The 19765-nt window shown below is 45.4% G+C and overlaps 1 protein-coding gene and 1 long non-coding RNA gene across 3 annotated transcripts; one reads left to right on the top strand and one right to left on the bottom strand.

The window, feature by feature from the left end:
* Positions 1-8361: 8361 nt before the first annotated feature.
* On the bottom strand, positions 8362-19660 carry hip1r (huntingtin interacting protein 1 related). 2 transcript variants are annotated; one of them, XM_026297389.2, is made up of 33 exons: positions 19387-19660; positions 19062-19125; positions 18234-18376; positions 18089-18145; positions 17758-17838; positions 17593-17669; positions 17444-17505; positions 17212-17352; positions 17080-17137; positions 16896-16971; positions 16666-16803; positions 16477-16587; positions 16139-16322; positions 15970-16058; positions 15485-15601; positions 15289-15390; positions 15007-15201; positions 14803-14913; positions 14526-14720; positions 13770-13917; positions 13337-13423; positions 13153-13260; positions 12731-12867; positions 12495-12605; positions 12356-12414; positions 12248-12278; positions 12101-12163; positions 11779-11879; positions 11514-11619; positions 10539-10662; positions 9938-9999; positions 8764-9354; positions 8362-8672 (listed from the first exon to the last, which is right to left on the bottom strand). In XM_026297389.2, the coding sequence occupies exons 1-33, from the start codon at positions 19465-19467 to the stop codon at positions 8637-8639; spliced, it is 3846 nt and encodes a 1281-aa protein (XP_026153174.1). In that variant the 5' UTR covers positions 19468-19660; the 3' UTR covers positions 8362-8636. The 2 variants fall into 2 exon arrangements, with proteins under 2 accessions (XP_026153174.1, XP_026153173.1); XM_026297388.2 differs by having other exon boundaries at positions 12101-12278.
* LOC113124482 (uncharacterized) lies at positions 9235-10141 on the top strand. Its single transcript, XR_003295056.2, has 3 exons — positions 9235-9374; positions 9474-9650; positions 9965-10141. It is a non-coding gene; the product is annotated as an uncharacterized LOC113124482 (long non-coding RNA).
* Positions 19661-19765: the final 105 nt, after the last annotated feature.

Genomic DNA, 19765 nt, shown 5'->3' with positions numbered 1-19765 from the left:
TGGATCGTAACCTTCTGCCTGAGGGAAGTGGCACAAAGAGACCATGACCAGGGTGGGAGGGATCAGCTGAGATTCTGCCTGCACACCGCAGAGTTCTGGAGAGGTACAGGTCATCAATAGATGGGAGGTTGCAGCTGATCACCTTCTCAGCAGAGCGCACAACATGCAGCAGTCTGTGCTTGTCCCTGGCCGTGGTCCCAGCGTACCACACGGTGTTGGAGGAGGTGAGAGTGGATTTGATGATGGCCGTGTAGAACTGAACCATCATCTTGGCTGGTAGCTTGAGTGTTCTCAGCTGCCGCAGGAAGAACATCCTGATTCCAGATGGTCAAATTGTAGCAATTTGGACATTTTCACTTAGGGGTGTACTCACTTTTGTTGCCAGAGGTTTAGACATTAATGGCTGTGTGTTGAGTTCTTTTGAGGGGACAGCACATTTACACTGTTATACAAGCTGTACACTCACTACTTTACATGGTAGCAAAGTGTCATTTCTTCAGTGTTGTCACATGAAAAGATATAATCAACTATTTACAAAAATGTGAGGTGTGTACTCACTTCTGAGAGATACTGTATATATGTTGACCAATGAAGGTGCATATTAGAAACTAATTTATTTTTGTACCTAAAGTTCCACAGTAACCGTAGGATCTGTGAAGACCACAGCCCATTTAAAAAAAAAAAGTATTTATTTGTTTTGCTCTTCGGTTATTAACATAGATATGCTTTACAATATTTGTTAGTACTTCAGGTTATTTGTATGATACAATTTCAAAATGCTGTTGCTCACACTGTGTAATATATGTTATGATTTTAATATAATAATAAAGATTGACAGTCAGAAAAATTTTGTGTGGTGCTTATAAACTCAGTATTATTTCTGGTAGTAAGCAAGAGGCTCCACAGGCCGTAATTTTGAACAACGGATTAATTGGGTTGGACACTCCTGGTCTAGAGAAAAAGGACCACTGTGGTGCAGGCACACAGACTGACAGGCCCTGTGTGTATTCTCCAAAAGCTCTTTAATAGCACTAAAAGACCTCAGCTATCGTCATCAGCATCTGTTGCTTTTGTATCTCTATATTTACTTCTTTGCTCAACATGTCCATCAACGTAAAGACCATTATCATACCTTCTTCTTTTGGCCGCTGCTCCCTTTAGGGGTTGCTACAGCAGATAATCCATCTCCATCTTTCTCTGTTTTCAGTTCAGTTCAGTTTTATTTGTATAGCACCAAATCACAATACAATCATCTCAAGGTACTATACAAAAAACAAAAAAACCCATCAAATCCCCTACGAATAGCACTTGTTGACAGTGGAGAGGAAAAACTCCCTTTGACAGTTTTCTGTTACACTAACCATGCGCATGTCCTCCTTCACTACATCCAAGAACCTCCTCTTTGGTCTTCCTCTAGGCCTCCTTCCTGGCAGCTCTAACCTCAGCATCCTTTTACCAATGTATTCACTGTCCCTCCTCTGAACATGTCCAAACCATCTCAATCTGGCTTCCCTGGCTTTTTCTCCAAAACATCTAACATGAGCTGTCCCTCTGATGTCCCTCTTTCCCATAACTTCATTTTATTCCTCTGTAGTTTCCACAACTCTGCACGTCTCCCTTGTTCTTAAAGATGGGCACCAGTACACTTCTCCTTTATTCCTCAGGCATCCTCTCACTCTCCAAGATCTTGTTAAGTAGCCCAGTCAAAAACTCTACTGCCACCTCTCCTAAACACTTCCATACCTCCACAGGTATGTCATCAGGACCAACTGCCTTTCCACTCTTCATCCTCTTCAACACCTTCCTCACTTCATCCTTACTGATCTTTGCTACTTCCTGCTCCACAACAGTCACCTCTTCTACTCTGTGCTCTGTAACATTTTCCTCATTCATCAACTCTTCAAAGTATTCCTTCTTTCCATCACACTTGTGGCACCTGTCAACACATTTCCATCCCTGTCCTTGATCACCCTAACCTGCTGCACATCCTTCCCATCTCTGTCTCTCTGCCTCGCCAACCTGTACAAATCCACCTCTCCCTCCTTAGTGTCCAACCTATCATACAAATCCTCATACGTCCTTTGTTTGGTCTTTTCCACCTCTACCTTCACCTTACGCTGCATCTCCCTGTTCTCCTGTCTGTTCTCTTCTGTCCTCTCAGTGTCCCACTTCTTCTTAGCTAACCTCTTCCTCTTAACACACTCCTGAACTTCCTCATTCCACCACCAAGTCTCCTTATCTGCTTTCCTCTTTCCAGATGACACACCAAGTACCCTCCTACCTGTCTCCCTGATCACTTTAGCTGTAGCTGTCCAGTCACCTGGAAGAACCTCCTGACCTCCCAGAGCCTGTTCATAGCTCCCCAACCCTCTGCATTTACCCGGACTTGGGACCGGTACATGAAGACACTGGATTGTGCCCCCCCGTGGTTGCATTATTCTACTGTATGCAGACAATGCTGTCATTTTTACACAAGCAAAATCTGATATGGAAGTCTCAGAAAAACTGACATCAGCAATGAACTGTATTCATGAGTGACTCACTAAGTCCTGTCTTCTACTCAATTCCAAAAAAAACTGTCTGTGTGATATTTTCAAATCGCCCAAAACTGAGGTTGTGTTCAAATGTCTTCCTGAAAGGAGAACTTCAGATTGCAAGTTTAACTAGCTTGGTGTTATACCATAGACTGCACCTTATCATTTAAAAATCTTGTGAAAAACATATCTAAAACCCTAATTTTAACCTTCATAATTTTAGGCAAATTATACCATCACCAGAAATGCAGCCAAAAGGTTTCTCCACTCCATATTTATATTCATGTAGAATACTCTATCACTAACTGGTCATTGGCATGCTTGACTACCTTAAAACAAATTGAATCTCTTTTTTTAAAAAATCCTTAAAAGAATTAGAGATGGAAAACCACTTTCCTTCCATCATCGCCCCATACTTCAGAAATGCAGTATTGCAGTTTTGAACATTTTTAAAAATTCAATTTCATATTCAATATCATGTTAATCAAGCATTAGTGGCAAATTAACCAGAGCTTCTACTAGAAGCGACTGCGCAATACCTCATAGACACACAACATAGCACAGGTGTTATCAGTCAAGGCCTGTGAGATTTGGAATAACGTTCCAGCTGAAATAAGAGAATGTTCTACCTTCAATATATTTAAAACCCGTCTCAAACGATTCCTTTAAAGCAGGGGTCACCAACCCTGGTCCTCGAGGGCCCCTGTCTTGCTTGTTTTTCAACTATCCCTGCCCTACACACTGTTGATTACCTGCATCAGGTGTGTTCAGCCAATCAGAAACTGGAAGGGCAGAGATAGTTGGAAAACCAGCAGGACAGTGGGTCTTAAGAACCAGGGTTGGTGACCCCTGCTTTACAGGAACCAGATCTGGGATCATTAATACTTAATGGTGTATGTTATTATATCAATATGTTGTTCTGTATTGTAGATTTACATTTGTGTTGTGGACGGTCTGTTCTGCTGTGATTTTCTTATGTGATGTTTTTTCTTCATACCTGCTGGGGACTACAGATGTAAAGTAGCCTTTTGGCTAATACGGGCATATTTCCATTGACAAGTAATATGTGCTGTCACTTTTAAATAAATAAAAGGGAAAAAGAAGGAAAAAGTTTTTCCCCCTTTTCAGAATCAGTTTTATGACTTTCAATCCCGTGACTCCAGACCGGTGGCCCATAGCTAAGCCTTTGTTCTAGATTCTTCTTTGTTCTTTTTTGCTGCTTTCTCTGCTTTTTGATTTGCTTCTGCCTTTTTCTCAATTCTTCATTAAGTGAGTGAAATTTCATATTGCTACATTAGCCTGTATTTCCATTGCAAGTCTTGACTATCATTTAAAGTGGTATTAAAATGATCCAAAATGGACGTTTTAGTGCAATGCACTGCTATAACAAACCGAAAGAAATAAATTAAACATATATACAACAAAATATATTATTCAAATTCCAGTCAGTGACTCAATCCAATAATAAAACCTGCTGGCTGACCTTTAGAGCAGAGAAAACACAAACTGACTAATCTGCTACTACTAAATCACAGACTAACTAATCCTTTGGAGGTTTTTAGCTGGAAACACCAACCAGTTTATGTGATAGTTTAACACTTTTTATTAAGTTTGTCATAAGCTGCTCGATCATTATATTTGAGGTGGTTAAAAAGAATTGTGGTGTAACACATCTTGCACATTATGTTACATTTCAAAATGAATCTGTATTTTTTTCCAGTCATATATTTCTTCATTAAAGATAAAATATTGTTGATAATATCTCATATCATGACCTAAGTGTATTCTCACACCTCTAATAGCTGCAAATTTGAATCAAAACACCATTTGAAATGAGCAAGTTTCTATTTATTATTATGTTTCATTTGAGACTCCAGAAATTAAATGCATGATAGGAACAAGAAGGACAGGGAGATAAAGTTTAACGAGCGATTCTCTACTTCTTCTACAGGATCAGTGAGGCCTCAGAAAAATACAAGAACCTCATCTCCCAAAGTTCTCTGCTTCATTCAGGTTCTCCAGCTGTCTACCAGCTGAGACCACAGAAACAGAAGTTTGGAACTCTGACCAGAAAAACCGTTGGTGAGAAAAATCAGAAGAAGACAAACAAAACCATCTTACTTGTTGGTGAAACAGGAGCAGGAAAATCTGCTCTGATCAACAGTTTGTTCAATTACACCATTGGAGTGAAGTTTGACCACAACATCTGGTTTGAGATCGTGGAGACAGAAAACAGACGTCAGACAGAAAGTCAGACATCAGATGTGATCGTGTACGAGATCTTTGGTTTTGAAGGTGAAACTCTGCCGTACTCTCTGACCATCATCGATACTCCTGGATTTGGAGACACCAAAGGGATCGAACATGACATCGTCATCAGTCAAAGGTTATTGGACTTGTTCCGCTCAGAGGACGGAGTTCATGAACTAAATGCAGTGGGTCTGGTGATGAAGGCCACTGATAATCGAGTGAGTGACCGACTGATGTATGTCGTCAACTCAGTGACGTCTCTGTTTGGAAAAGACCTGGAGAACAAGATCGTAGCTCTGATCACACACTCAAATGGAAGAAAACCTAAAAATGCTCTTCAAGCTCTTGAAGATGCAAAAATTAAATGTGCCAGAAATGAGAAGAATCAGCCTGTTTACTTTCTGTTTGATAACTGTCAGAATGAAGAGAGAACAGAGGAAGAAGAAGAAGATCTGAAACATGCTGATAAAATAACAATGAGAGGAATGAGTCAGTTCACTGAGTTTGTGGGGAAAGCATCTCAAAAATTGAAGAAAACTGCAGATGTTCTGAACGATCGCATCAGCCTGACAGCCTGTATCCAAAACCTGCAGGACAGAATCAAGTTAATCGAACTCAGACAGACAGAAATCAAACAGACTCAGGAAGGTCTGAAGAAACATGAAGAAGAGATGAAGAACAAGAAGTTCACAATAGAAGTGGATGAGGTCTACAAAGATAAAAAACCTATCAATGCTTGGTGGGACACAAAAGCTACCTGCTGTTCTGTCTGTGAGGAGAACTGTCACTATCCTGGATGCACAGTGGCTAGGAGTCCTAAACACTGTGAGGTCATGAAAGGAGGTCGCTGTACTTCATGTAGTGGGAAGTGTCCTGTGTCAGATCATGTTAAAGAAAAGTGGATCTATGTGACCAGGACCAGGAAAGTTAAGAAAACCTTAGAGGAGCTGAAAGCAAAGTATGAAGAGAATAAAGCTGAAAGTGAGAAGAACCTGAGCCTGTTGGAAACTCTTGAAGAGGAAATGGAAACACTGAAAACAGAGAAGAACAAGCTGCTTGAAGAGGCCTACCAACATGTTGTCAGTCTGGAGCAGATCGCTCTGAATGTGGATTCAGTGTCCACTTATGTCCACTTGGACTTCCTGATCCAGAGGATGAAGGAGAAAGGAGACACAGAGAAGGTCAGGAAGCTGGAGGAGATGGAAAGGAGAGTGGATGAAAGAACCAGAACAGCTCTGAGATACACGAGGGGTAAACTAACAGCAGCTGGTGAAGAGAAGAATTGAAGTATTTAATAACGACAACACAAAACAGACATGTGCTGTGGTCTGTGAGCCTCAAGGGCCAGGACAGAAACCTGAATACACATGTGGACTCTCCTGGACAACAAAGTGATGGGCTTTTAACGAGGAGTGGACTGGGAGCCAGAGTGAGGGCGCCCCCTGGTGTTTGATGCTCAGCACCACAGTCAGTGACAGCAGCTCCCTCCCTGATGTGACCAACTAAAGTCCCACTGAGCTGGACCAACATCCATGGATCTGTCTTTATGTTCTGTCAGCTCAACGTTTCTCTGACGTTCTCTCTGCGTTCTCCTGACAACTTTATCCACTTTCATTGTTCTCACTGTTTTTCAGCACATTTGGACCTTTTTCATTTTTAGATTCAATTTAAACCTTTGATCAATATCTTTGATCTGCTTCATGATTGGATGATTGATATATATTCAGTTTGTTTATGATTGATTATTGATGGAGACTTTATCATATTTTGTATATCAGTTTATTATTGATCTGTCTTGGAATATTCATTGATTCTGGCTAAGGTTCATTTTTACTTGTAGCTGATTGATGAATTGGTGATTGATTGATTGGTTGTTCAGCTCACAGATGGTGTGTTATCAATGCATTTAAATTGTGGATCAGCATATTAATGACGTGTGTGCTCATATTTTTGACATCAAGTAAAATGGTTGGTTGTTTTCCTGGTTCACTTTGACATTTTTCATGGATCCTGTTGTTGCCCATGAAACCAGATCCTGGCTGCTGCAGTTTCCTGTGACTCCTGAATAAAATCTCTGCTTCATGAATCAGTTTGGTCCCAGTGTCTTCACTGGATCCTCAGCTGCTGTTTCAGTCTCCAGTAAATGTGTGTTGGTCTTTGTTCCTGAGCCTCTTTCAGCTCAGAAACCCAGCAGCATCACAGCTGAGCTTCCTTCAGGTCTCAGCAACAACATGTGTCCAGCATGAGGTGAAGATGCCAACACCCTGTGTTATAGCTCTAGACTGTATAGGTCAGAATCACATGTTGTTGCTCATCACTGGTGTTTGATTCAATGTGGGGATGTTTGATTTTCACACCATGGAAAATGAGTCAAATTCAACTTCTGAAATCAAATTGTTCCAGATGTTTTCAAACTGAAGAAATTTAATCCCATGTAAAAGCATCTGGAGGTTCAGCTTCAGGTTTTGGCAGAAGTCCTGCTCCACTAATATAATAAATTACACACATTTGTGTTTATGTGAAATAATGTTCATGTGATGTTTAAAACCCAACAACCACCTTCTTCCTTCATTCTTAGTTTTTGGGTTCAGTGACAGCTGAAACATGTAAAGATTAAACAAAAGGGGCCCCTAAGATGGACCCCTGTGGGACCCCAAACGCCATTTGGTCTGAGACACAGTTACCAACGTCGACGAAATACTTTCTGTCTTCAAGATAGGACTTAAACCATTTAAGGGCAGTACCAGAAATGCCTATCCATTCCACTAACCTTTGTAACAGGATCACATGGTCCACTGTGTCAAACGCAGCACTTAGATCCAGCAGTACTAAGACAGAGACTCTGCCAGCGTCTGTGTTCAGACGAATGTCATTTGTCACCTTGATGAGGGCAGTCTCAGTGCTGTGATGGGGCCTAAAACCTGAGTGAAGATCATCAAAGCAGTTGTTTAGCATGAGAAAGTCAGTAAGTTGTTGGTAAACAACTTTTTCAAGGATTTTGCTTAAAGATGGCAGGTTTGATATGGGTCGGTAGTTGTTCAGTACTGTTTGGTCATTTACAGATGTAAAAGTGTCTCCTGGATGGCTGCAGAGTTGGTATCTGCTTTGTGCAAGTTATTTCTAATTTAATCCCATTTAATACCCTGAATCTTGTCATTAAAAAATAAAGCAAATTCATTACATTTAGATGTTGAAATTAGTTCCAGTGGCAATGGAGACGGAGGGTTTGTTAACCTACTCACTATAGCAAATAGGACACGTGAGATGTTACTGCTGCTGTTGATGATTTCAGAAAAATACATTTCTCTCTTTTTACGTAGAGTTTCATTGAACACAGACAACTCTCTCCGGCACTCTCTTTTCTGTGCCCTGACCGAGTCGTCATTTCTCCACGGTGACTTTTGCCTGTTCCTGATCAATTTCTTTAATCATTTCAGAACGACTGCATATTTAGAGAACAGTTAGACCTTCATAGTTTGACTAGTTGGAGTTTGGCATCTCTGATGTGTTTTTATTCAGTTCTCTTCAAAGTGTCGGTGTCTGTCGTCCACCTGGTGCACAGGAAGAGAAAAACATGCAAATACAAACAGTTTATTAGAAACAACACGTCAGTCTGTGACAACCAAACATTGTTTTAATAAATTCACTGCAGGAATTTCACTTTGACTGGTTGGAAACAGTGACAAGTCCCAGGAAATAAACCTGTGTGATCACAAATATCATGTGGAAATGAATTAGAGGATTTCAAAATAAAACTCAAATCAGAAGGAAACTTAAGTTAAATCAGTTAAACTTCAACATTTTGTTTTCAACTGGCCGTAGAGTCGAATCATCGTCTTCCTCAGTCTGACTTCAGGAGTCTCCTGTTCCGGTTTCCCCCCGTTTGAACTGTAATCGGAACAGAAACAGACTCATGAACACGTCTCTTACTCAGCATGTGATGAACATTGAGCTGTAGCAGACGACAGGCAGCACTCACCGCGTTCTTCAGCAGGTTTCCAGATTTGGTGAAGATGTTGTGTTTCTTTGAGGCTGGTTTTGTGGCCTCTGAGCTGCTGTGGGGGGCGGGCTGGGGCTGGGGGAGGCTGGGAGACGTGGACGTGAGAGTCGAGGACTGTGACAGTGGAAAAGCCTGAGGTTTGAGGTAACTCTGGGCTGGGTTTGGTGTGAAAGGCTGAGCAGGGACGTAGGGCTGTGAGGGAGTGTAGACACTTGGTGTGTAGGACTGAGACAGGGGGAGGGACTGAGACACGGGGAAGGACTGAGACAGGGGGAGGGACTGAGACACGGGGAAGGACTGAGACACGGGGAAGGACGACTGTGGAGTCGGAGCGAAGGTGTTGGTCGGTGTGAAGCTCTGGGTGTTCAGATAAGGCTGCGTCTGTGAGAAAGACTGAGGTAACGGCGTGGAGTCCAGCAGGGTGGGTGGCGGCGGCGGTGGGAAGCTCTCGGCGTCGTCCGCTGTTTCTCCGTCTGACCCGGGGCCTCCGAGCTCGTAGTGCCTCTTCCTCAGCTCCCCCAGACGGACTCGCTCCTGCTCCAGCTGGCTCTCCAGCTGCAGCACCTTGACCTGACACAGTCACACAGCAGGTGAGAAAATCAGCAGCAGGAAGTGAAACTCATGCACATTTCTGTCACTGTGGGAACATTAGTTGGTTTGTCCACATGATGGTGCTATTTTCCAATCAGGTGCAACGAAGCCACAGCAGAAGAGGAGCAGGTCCTTAAAACTGAAGCAATAAGAACATCTGGCTGGTTAGAGGCGTCTCTGCTGTCGCCACATTGCAGCAGGATTCAGACACCAGACGTGTGTGATGCTTTTAGGTGTTTTCATCAAACAAATGTCACAACAAGCAACAAAAACAGGTGACAAATGATCTTAAAATAATAATTGACTCTTATTTGTTTCCAAAATCCTCAACATAATCATGTAGCAGCCACTTTACACTGTGTTAGGACAGAAGATTAAGTTTAGAAACTAATCACAAAATTCATTAGAAATATTACTGTTTCTGTTCTGATGCACATTTTACATTAAAGTCTTGTATTTGACTCAACACGTGGTTATAAATTTCTATTTGTTGAGCTACTTCCATGCTCCCTGTCAGCTGCAGAAACTTCCAGACAAAATGTGAATAAAATGAAAAACTGACCTGAGTCTCCATTTCCTCTTTTTTCAGCTTGATCAGAGACAGGCCAGAGAAGTCCATAACACCTGCAACAACAGCAGCATCAGCAACAGCAGCTTTAACGCTGCACTGGTCAAAACAACAGTGGATGAAACTGGAGTAATAATGTGAGAGGTGTCGAGTGATGAACCATCCCAGAATAATCACGACTGTAGTTTCTCTCTGCAGATCATTTTAGTGTCTTTTGGTTAATTGTTTTGGTTTTAAATCACCAAACTTTTCTGTGCCTGCTCTCACTGATGAAACAGCAGCTGGTGAACATAGTGGAGCATTTAGCAGCTAAAGATCCAGAGGTTTCCCTCAGGAGGTGGTGGAGACCAAACCCAGAGCTCAAACTGAGGGAACACTGGGCTGAGACTCAACAGGTGGACTCAGACACTGGTCCACATGGACCAGCAGGTTGGTCTGTGGCTGGAGTTCAACCTTATCAGGTAATAATATGTTGCTGTTGTGTGTTTAGCGTTTTCCCTGCTCCCAAACTAAACATCCAATAAAAATAAAACAGGTTTCATGTTGGCAGATCCTGGTGTGGATGCTGTAAACCGGTGTCAGCTCCTTCTCTCACCGTGATTCGAGATCTGCAGCTGCCCATGTTTGGTGGAGGTGACGACCACAGCAGCCATGTCGTTGACGTGCCGGGACGCCTGCTGCAGCGTGTACAGCTTCTTGTTGTTGCGGTCCGCCTTCACCTGGAAGTAAAAATCCTAAATCACACTGCACCTGTAGTCGCCATGTGGCTGATTATAGTCACTAGTTTTAGTGACTTTCATGTGTGTCAGCTGAACAAATATGCAAAACTCATGATTCATCATTAGGATCCTGGTTCTTGGACTTCCTGCTCCAGACTTTTATTTTGATATTCATTTCCTGTGCTCCCTCAGTTACTCTTTGGTAACTTGGATTAATCAGTTTTATTGGTTTCACCTGTGTCTGCCTGGCAATTACCAGGATCTGGTTCACCTGTTGCAGGATATGAGCACCTGTTACCTTGAGTGATCAGTCTCCAGCCTTTCTGCCTGACGTCGGCCTGTACCTGCTCTCTGACCCGGACTGTGCTCTGATTCTGTTTTCTGGATCTGATTCTGCCTGTTGATCTTCTCCTGACCCCTGTTATTGGATGGATTCTGACTAAGCCGTGCCTGTGGCTCTGATCCCTGATCTTGCACCTGGACTGTTTTCTGACCCTGCCTTCTTGCCTGCCAGACCTGATTGAACTAAGGTTCAGGATTTACCTTTTCTGACTTAACTCCTGTCTGGTACTCACGGTCTGATCCAAACCGAGTAGCAATTCTGAAAGTTTCTGACCTCAACCCTTGTCTGCAACCTCTTACCAGATTCAAAAATGAGTTCTGAAGTTCTGATGGTTCTGAAACTCCTCCCTGACCTGAATCCTGCTACTTGTCACCTGACCTGAAATGGTCGTGATTCTGAGCCGGACTTTTTACTGAACCTGGACCGAACTCTGACCCCGTTTCTGCCTGAAGTTACGTATCAGGTGTCTGAGTTAACCGGTGATTAGACAAAGCAGCAGGTTCTGTACCTTTGAGGAGGCGACTAACTGGGCGGTGCTCCCGGCGATCTCATGGGAACAGGCGATGAGCTCCTCGAAGGTTCCGTTTTCACCCACGACACGATCAGCTGATTCTCTGACAGCCAGAACACGTGACCATCAGAACAGGTGACCATCAGAACAGGTGTGTGTGTGTGTGTGTTGTCTGTGTGTGTGTGCGTGTGTGTGTGTGTGCGTGTGTGTGTGTGCGTGTGTGTGTGTGCGTGTGTGTGTGTGTGTGTGTGTGTGCTCTTACAGCAGCTGAGTGGCCCCCCAGCCCACGGCCTTCGAGGCAGAGATCAGTCCTTCTGTCCAACGTGAGTTTTTGGCATAAAATTCAGTAACAGACGCTGCCCCCTGCAGGAAGAACAGCAACAAACACATAGTGACCACAACAACACGTCTGGGAATCAGACTCACAAGGAGGATTTATGGTTTTTAAATTACAGCCACATATGTTTTGCAGAAAAACACATCAATATTTGTTTCAAAGCAGAAATGATTTCAGTTTAGTCTTAGATGAAACTGTTTCCTTGGCCTGGCTCTTTTCATTTGCAGGCCCAGGATCAGTCCCTCACCCTGCCCCCTTCCACTATGTCTTTCTGCAGGTCAGTAGCTGCCGTCACCAGCATGTGCACAGCCTGGAGACGAGGAAGCGGAGCAGAATAAATGAACATGAATCGTGAGCTGACGGAAAGTGACTTGAAAGCAGAGACGTATCTCACCTTCATCAGGTCTGAACAGGATCCCAGGATGCTGCGATGAAACAGAGCGTAAGTCTCAGAGTTCAGGTGGGACAACGGACGTTTGTGAACTCTAGCGTTTCCTCTTACCTCTGGTTGACCTCCAGCTTCACACCGGTGGTGTCTCTCTTTGCCTGGTTCAGAATCTCCTGTGGAGCAGAAACAGAAACGTTAAGCGTCACCAGGTGTAGGTGAGTCCGGGCCGATGCGTCCTGACGTGTGTCCTCACGTCCATACGCAGCACGGCCTCTTCGATGGCGGTGGATGTGGCGATCATCTCTTTATCCACCATGTTTCCCAGCTCTTCTTTCAGCACGTCCTGACCCTTCGGACGCAGATCCTGAACAAAGTAAAGTCCGTTTGTCATGTTCTTGCTCCTGGTCTGTCTAGTGCACCTGCAGAACTGGTCCACGTACACAGGCTCACATACAGAAAGAGGGAACCATGAAGATAAACGTGTCCCACCTGTCCCAGAGCGAGGATGCGTTGGACGGTGTAACGTATCGCGGACGGGTCTGCTTTCTGTAAACTGGCCTGAAACTTCAGGTCCTTCAAGAACTGAAGACAGTGATTCGCACAGTCCCGACAGCTGTCAGTCAAACCTGCGGGAGACGACGTTACAAAGGATGATGGGAAAAACATCTGAGAACCAGTAACTGCCACACACGTCTCATGGAAAACCCTGAAGTGTTGGGGCCAGTGTGGACCCTGTGATCTCATATATTCTCTGGAAACATGCAGTACTTCAGAGTACTTCAAGTACTGCAACAAATACTTCATCATAGTGTGTGTGTGTGTGTGTGTGTGTGTGTGTGTGTGTGTGTGTGTGTGTGTGTGTGTGTGTGTGTGTGTGTGTGTGTGTGTGTGTGTGTGTGTGTGTGTCTCACGGTCGGCCTGGTCGGTGGGAGCAGAGTGTGACGTTGCTGCTCCGTTGACAATCGTATCAGCAGCGAGGTGGGAGAACTGGGTGACCGCTCTGAGCAAACCACTGGCATCTGGAGACGACACATCAACATTAGATACTGTCATCACCTCATCGTGAGGGAAACACACACACACACACACACACACCGTTCCTGTTTCCCAGGTAGACCAGGTGACTCTGCTGCATTTTGTCGATAGAAGCCAAAGTGACTTCAGCTCGATTCACCAAATAATCTGCAGAACAGAGAGAAGTGGTGAGAAAAAGCTTCAGGACTCATTTATTTTCTTCATTAATTAGATTAAAACACAAATAATTAAAAGTCAGTAACTAAAATTCTTAAATGTGAATATTTGCTGTTTCATATCTTGTTTTGAAGTGACAGGTGTTGTGTCTTTTCCTGAGTATTTATGTTCTATTCTATTTATTTCTATGATCTGCCTTTTGGTATTTTAAGGATGTTGATTTTAGTTTGATCACGTCATCAATAATTAGCTTTCAGTTATTTTCTTTGCCAGTGTTGGTCAGTTTTTCTTCAACAGATGAAACTATGATGAGAATATGTTTGTTTGTTTTATTCACCAGGTGAGCTGATGCAGCGGACGTGAATGGGGTCGTCCAGTTTGGCCACAGCGTCCAGTATGATGCCCTCGGCCTCCACCACAGCACATTGAAGCAAACTGAACTGCTCCTCCTGCAGCTTGTGGGCCAGTTCACCTTCACGACAGGCCTGTTCTCACACACACACACACACACACACACACACACACACACACACACACACATAAACATAAGAGCTTTACTGTGCAGGTATAAACCAGGCCACAGTCTGAGGCTGAAGCCAGTGTAGACATATCCCAAACAGTGAAAACACATATAGACTATAGATCTATAGATTTCAGATGTCACTCAGAAAAGATGATTTTCCTTTTTAACTAATGTTCCCATGTATGTTTGGTTTGGGTTGAATAGAATCTGTATGTCTGGATTCATGTTCTTATGTAGTTTGTTGACAATCTGAGACTTCATGTTAACTCAAGGAGCAGAAATGATGTGTGGCTGCTGGTGTTTGGTGTGAGGCAGCAGGTCAAAGGTCACTCAGATGGAGCTGACTAGAAGCTGCAGCCCTGGGAGACTCTGCTGGGACTTGCAGCTCAGGCGTAGGCAGGATACCAGGTTGGTGTCAGGGTGTGGATGGGGTCACCACTGGGAGCCAAACAGTACCTGGGTACCGCCTTCACCTTCCAGAGTCTCCCAGGCATCGAAGCGGCTCCAGGACAAACCACTAGGTGGCATCAAACCACATCAACGGATCTACATGTGACAGAGACGCAGCACCTGCTGCTGTAACTGGGAGTGCAGGCTTCCCAGCTCCATGCTGCTCCTCTGCCTCTCCTGGTCCAGGGAGCTCTGGTGGAGCTGCACCTGCTGTCTGAGGGACTTCAGCTCGGCCTCCTGATCCCTGACCGAGCGCAGCAGCACCTCCCTCTCCGCCTGCAGACCGGCCACGGTGCCGCTCAGCTGGGTGCCACTCTGAGGAGCAAAGCATGAATGAGTGTATCACCCTCCAAGATGACCTGGACTGTGTGAGGCTCATGAGGAGAAGAAATCCTACCATCTCTCTGCTCTGCAGGACGCCGTTGGCCCGTGCCAGCTCTGCTCGTGTGGAGTCCAGCTCTCGTTTCAGCCTGTCGATCTCCAGCTTCTGCTCTGCGTTGATGGCAAGCTGCAGGAATGAAGCAGAAAACACACATTTGTGAGTGTGTACCAAGATAATATTTAGAGCTGAAACAGTTCCTGCAGACACCGACGCCATTACCTGCTGCTGTAGCTGGGCTCTCAGGGCCTCCAGCTCCCCGTTGATCCGGTCTCTCTCCAGGTCCAGGGAGCTCTGCCGCTGCTGCGTCTGCTGCCTCAGCGAGGACAGCTCAGCGTCCTTCTCTCTGAGCGAGCGCAGCAGAACATCTCGCTCCGCCTGCAAAGCTGCCAGGCTGCCGCTCACCTGAGAGCCCTCCTGAACAAAACCAGGTGAGAATGAATACGTGGGCGAAAAGACGACTCATCGTAGAGATGAGATCAGAGATCTGGTCCACGGTCTCACCTTGTCCTTATTTGCCAGGGTGCTGCGGAGGAGAGCCAGCTCGGCTCGGTGCTCCAGCAGCTCCTTATTCAGGCGCTCGGCCTCCAGCTGCTGCTGGTTCGTCTGAGCCGGAGACACAAATTCAGTTTTCATGAAAAGCTTCTTCCACCAGCACGAAGCCACTGGGTTTGTCTGGATGAACAGTTTGATGTCTCACCATGTTACTTTTCTCCTGTCGCAGAGTCTCCAGCTCACTTTCCAGCTGCTTCTTGTCTCTCAGCAAATCGTCTTGGTCTTGTTTTGTGCTGGACAGCAGCTTCACTGTCTCCACGTTCTGTGCAGCCAACAGGAAGTCTTTTTAAAGAAGAGTCCTACAGCACTAGATCAGGAAGTTAACAGCACTGAGTCTGTGTGGTGAATATGAAACTACAGGCAGCAGCTGGTTGTTTTATCTCAGCTTAAAGACTGGAATATACAGTTTGAGTCTGACTGTGGACTCCCTGTTTTTCTGTCTGCGTCTTTGTGACTGACCTTCCAGATGTAAATCAGCACCTGATGATCTAATTCATGTTTAATCAGACCTGGGGTTTTAAGGGGGCGGGTGCAGTGACTTCCTGGAGTCTCCCCAGGCTACTTGTTTTCAGTCTCTAAACCAACCAGCTGCTGATGTAGCTTCAGATTAACTGTGAGGTGCAGCTTCACCTTCTTCATGAGGTCAGCGTGACTGGTGACCAGCTCAGCGTGTCTCTCTTTGAGCTGAGCAAAACGAAGCTCCGCAGCCTGAGCTCTGCCTGTGGGGACAGAGGACGGACAGAGTCTCAGGGACGTTCATCTGTGGCTCATTCACCTGTGCACACAAACGTCTACTCACCATCTGCCTCCTTGAATCCAATCTGAGCCCCGGCGTTGGCGACGTTAGCGCAGCGTAACGCCTCCACTTCCATCCTCAGGTGTTCGTTCTCCACCATGGCCATCTGCTTGTGGGTGCGCTGCTCCTCCACCTCGGCTTCCAGACGGTTTACCTGGGCCTTTAACTCGGTGACACACCTCTGAGCCTGTGGACAGGAGGACGACGGGGGTGTGTATTAGATAGTCTACACTGGGACTAAGTCCTGGTTTGGATCCCAGGACTTCAGACTGTGAGGTGCTGTATCTAACTTGTGTATCCCAGAGGATTGTTAGGATCGGGCTCAGGACAGGAGGGCGTACCTCAGTCTTGATCAGCTGCAGCTCTGGTTTGAGAACCTCCAGCTCCCTCCTCAGACTCTCACTGTGCTCCGGTGAAACCTCAGGTGCCCCCATTTGGCTGAGGGTGTAGTACTGCCATGAGAAGTACCTGTTAGTCAAGGAACCAGACAGAGAATGCAGGACTTACTCCACACGTGCATGTAAATGTACCTGCTGCATCGGTGCCGCGTCTCTAAACTCTGGCTGTGCTTCCACCTCCTCCTCCTCGTGTCGCTCCTCGTTGGGCATCACCACCACCGGCTTCTTATACTCAGCCAAGGCAGCGGCTCGGAGGAAGTTTGGAGGAGCCTGTGGGGTGAGAACAAACAAAATGCCTGCTCATGATGGACAAAACCTGCAAACCTGAAAATCCTTATGGAAACTCCTAAAATGTTTCTTACATCAGGGAGGTCTGGGATCTGGATGATAGTTTTAAAGAACTCCATTTCTCTGGCCCTGTTGAAGAACTGGGTGAGGCTGCAGGAGAGAACACAGGAACTAACTAATAGTACACTGAGTTCACATGGAGTAAATCAGACACCTCTGACTGGGTCCAACACTGGTTCCTAATAAACGTTAACCAACCTCATAAACAGATCCCGGAAACGCTCTCGGTGTCCAAGAAGAATGTCTGGAGAGATGCCTGGAAGCACAGATGTGGGTGAACTAACAGTCTCTGGTCTAGCTGAATTAAAAAGTGATTTCTGTGTCACTCACGGCTGTGAAGTTTGAACATCAGCCGGACCGAGAAGTGATAGAGGAAGCTGCAGTCCACGATGAGCGGGATCAGGGGCATCAGTCTGCACTGTCCGGCCGGGCTGGTCGACTTGGTCCCGTTGGCATCGAGCTGACGCAGAACTTTAGAAAAGGAAAAAGACTCATTACAGCCCGGTGTTTTCAAGAGGCTCAAGTTATGACTGTACAAATACTAAGCCACAGCTGGACTCACCTGTCTCGGCCATCTTCAGTCCAGCATCCATGCAGTCCAGCAGCTCCTGTGTCATATCCAGCCTGCAACAGGTGGAAACCAAGACGCACAGTTAACGAGCGGATCCACATCCACAGAACCAACCTGAGGCTGGGGAGGAGCAAACATACACTTTGGTCATGTCATTTCCAGCCTCCCTCTCCAGAGTCTCATCAGTGGCCTCCATGCTGCCTGGGATCACTTTGTGCTGCAGAGGAGAAGTTTACTCCCATTACTGTTGGATCCTTGTGACATGGATCATTTCAGAATAAAACAAGAAGTAATAGAAAAATGACCTTTGTATGAAACTCCATTTTGAGGCAGAGGAACTTGGCTGACAGAGCGACGATGTGGCCGTATCGATCATGAAGGTTTCCCTAGAAGAAATTACAGATGAGATTAGAATATATTAGTGTTAGTTACTGCAGGAGCCCAGTGTCCTTTTCCAGAACCAGCTCCAGACGCTGAGAACGGCCGTCAGTGTTTATAGTCTCTGGAGGAACAAAGAGTCCACTGGTCTCCACCAGCTTCTCTCTGCTCACAGCAGAGTCTGGAGCTGATGCTCTGTGGAGCATCTGAACATCTGGAACAAGGCTCTGATGTGAGTTTAAAGCAGCAGGGACTCACCCAGAGGACGCCCATATCTTTCACGTTGCGACAGTATCTGTAGGAATCTGCCACAGCCTGTGGGTCGGACAGAGATGAGGGCGATTACACTTCAGCAGCGTGAAAGAGAAACATGGACGAGCTCATCAGGACGGAGGAAACTTACGTTCCTGTGTCCATCCCGGAGCAGCTTGTGCAGCAGGTAGCAGAACTTCCAGCTGATTATGGAGTTGCTGGACAGAGGCAGGTTCAGGGTGTAGGACCAGAAGGTGGTAGCTCCACCCTCCTTATGACTTCCCATGATGATATCTGCACAGCTGTCAAGGAAACTGCAAGACACTAAGGCAGCAGGTGGACCCTGAAGTTCACTGTGGAACCACTCTGTGGTCCAGACTCCTGCTCCAGGAGGAGAAAACTCTCTGGACCATGTTTTTATGGTTAATGTCTTACATTGTCTTAAGGACTGTGGGTGTTTGTTCATGATCATTTTTAGTTTGTTCTTTCCTCTCTCCTCTATCCACTCACCCCAACCGGTCGAGGCAGGTGGTCGCCCAAACTGAGCCCGGTTCTGATGAAGGTTTTTCCTCCCACAGTGCTGCTCATAAGGGATTTGATGGGTTTCTATGTAAAGTGCCTTGAGATGATGTTATTGTGAGTTGGTGCAATAAAACTAAAATGAATTGAATATTTATCGCAGCCAGTTTAGTTGTTTTCTGTTCTTATGTAGTTTGTTTCATGGGGATTAACATTTGAACCTGAACCTTAATGCACCTGTTGGGATGAACTGGTTTCTATTCTCATTACCCAGCTGTACTTTGTGTTGTTGTGTAGTCAGCAGCCCAGTCCTACTGCAGCATAACTTGCTGTGTTAGTATGTTTGCAGGCGGGTATTAACAGTTTTCATAATTAAGGTCCAGCCTCACAAACCAGCAAACGTTTCCAGTTTTCTATTTTCAGGTGGAGGCGGAGCAACATGTGAAAAATGGAAGGATACTGCGCACATATTTCTCTTTGGGCGGTATTTCGGCTGAGATCAGGGTTTTGCTGATGTTGTGGAGCTGAAAGAGGAGACAACAGGTATCAGGACTACAGAACTCCAAACCTGCGCACAGGTCGGACTGCGGAAACCCCGCAGAGCCAAGGGGCCAAACACAGTAGTTCAGAGTTTACACTATTTCCACTTCAACTTTTAAAATATGTTGTTTTATTTACTCCAGTTATTGTCAGCCTTGAAAAGTATCATGTGACCTGTCAACGCGTCATTTCACCCAATAAAAAAATCAAACCACATATGGAGAAAATATGAATCGAGGTTTTACCTGTTGTTTGCCAAATATCTCTTTCTCCGCAGCCAAAGCTTTTTCTGTCTTATTGTCGCTTTTGTTCTTCGTTTTGCTCATTTTCTTATTGTTTCCCACACGGACCAAAAGTCACGTATCCACACTGGGCCAGTTTCTGTCCGCGCCTGTGTGTCTTTAAAACACCTACAGAGGTGCCGCGCGCATATGTCCCGAAAAATATTTTGCTTTAACTCGTCGTCCCCGTTTTCAGATGAACAATGAGCCTTTCACAGTCCTGGAAACGAAGCTGGTTCTCTTGTGCGTAAAAACGCCCCGACCGCTTCCCAAACGCGTCAAAACGCACACGGGCAGATTTTACCCAATCACCGATGCGTCTATTAGGAGCCGGGACGGTCCG

The sequence above is a fragment of the Mastacembelus armatus genome, chromosome 12 (genome assembly GCF_900324485.2).
Source record: "Mastacembelus armatus chromosome 12, fMasArm1.2, whole genome shotgun sequence".
NCBI classification, from domain to species: Eukaryota; Metazoa; Chordata; class Actinopteri; order Synbranchiformes; family Mastacembelidae; genus Mastacembelus; species Mastacembelus armatus.
This window is presented reverse-complemented; position numbering and strand designations above follow the sequence as displayed.

What these genes read in the sequence shown, in the direction of transcription:
- hip1r (XM_026297388.2), bottom strand. Translation starts at nt 19,467, where the DNA reads ATGAGCAAAACGAAGAACAAAAGCGACAATAAGACAGAAAAAGCTTTG. An exon ending in AAATGGAGTTTCATACAAAG is followed by an intron (nt 17,670 to 17,757) that starts GTCATTTTTCTA and finishes TCTCCTCTGCAG; the next exon opens with CACAAAGTGATCCCAGGCAG. An exon ending in GCTGCAGATCTCGAATCACG is followed by an intron (nt 10,000 to 10,538) that starts GTGAGAGAAGGA and finishes CTGTTGTTGCAG; the next exon opens with GTGTTATGGACTTCTCTGGC.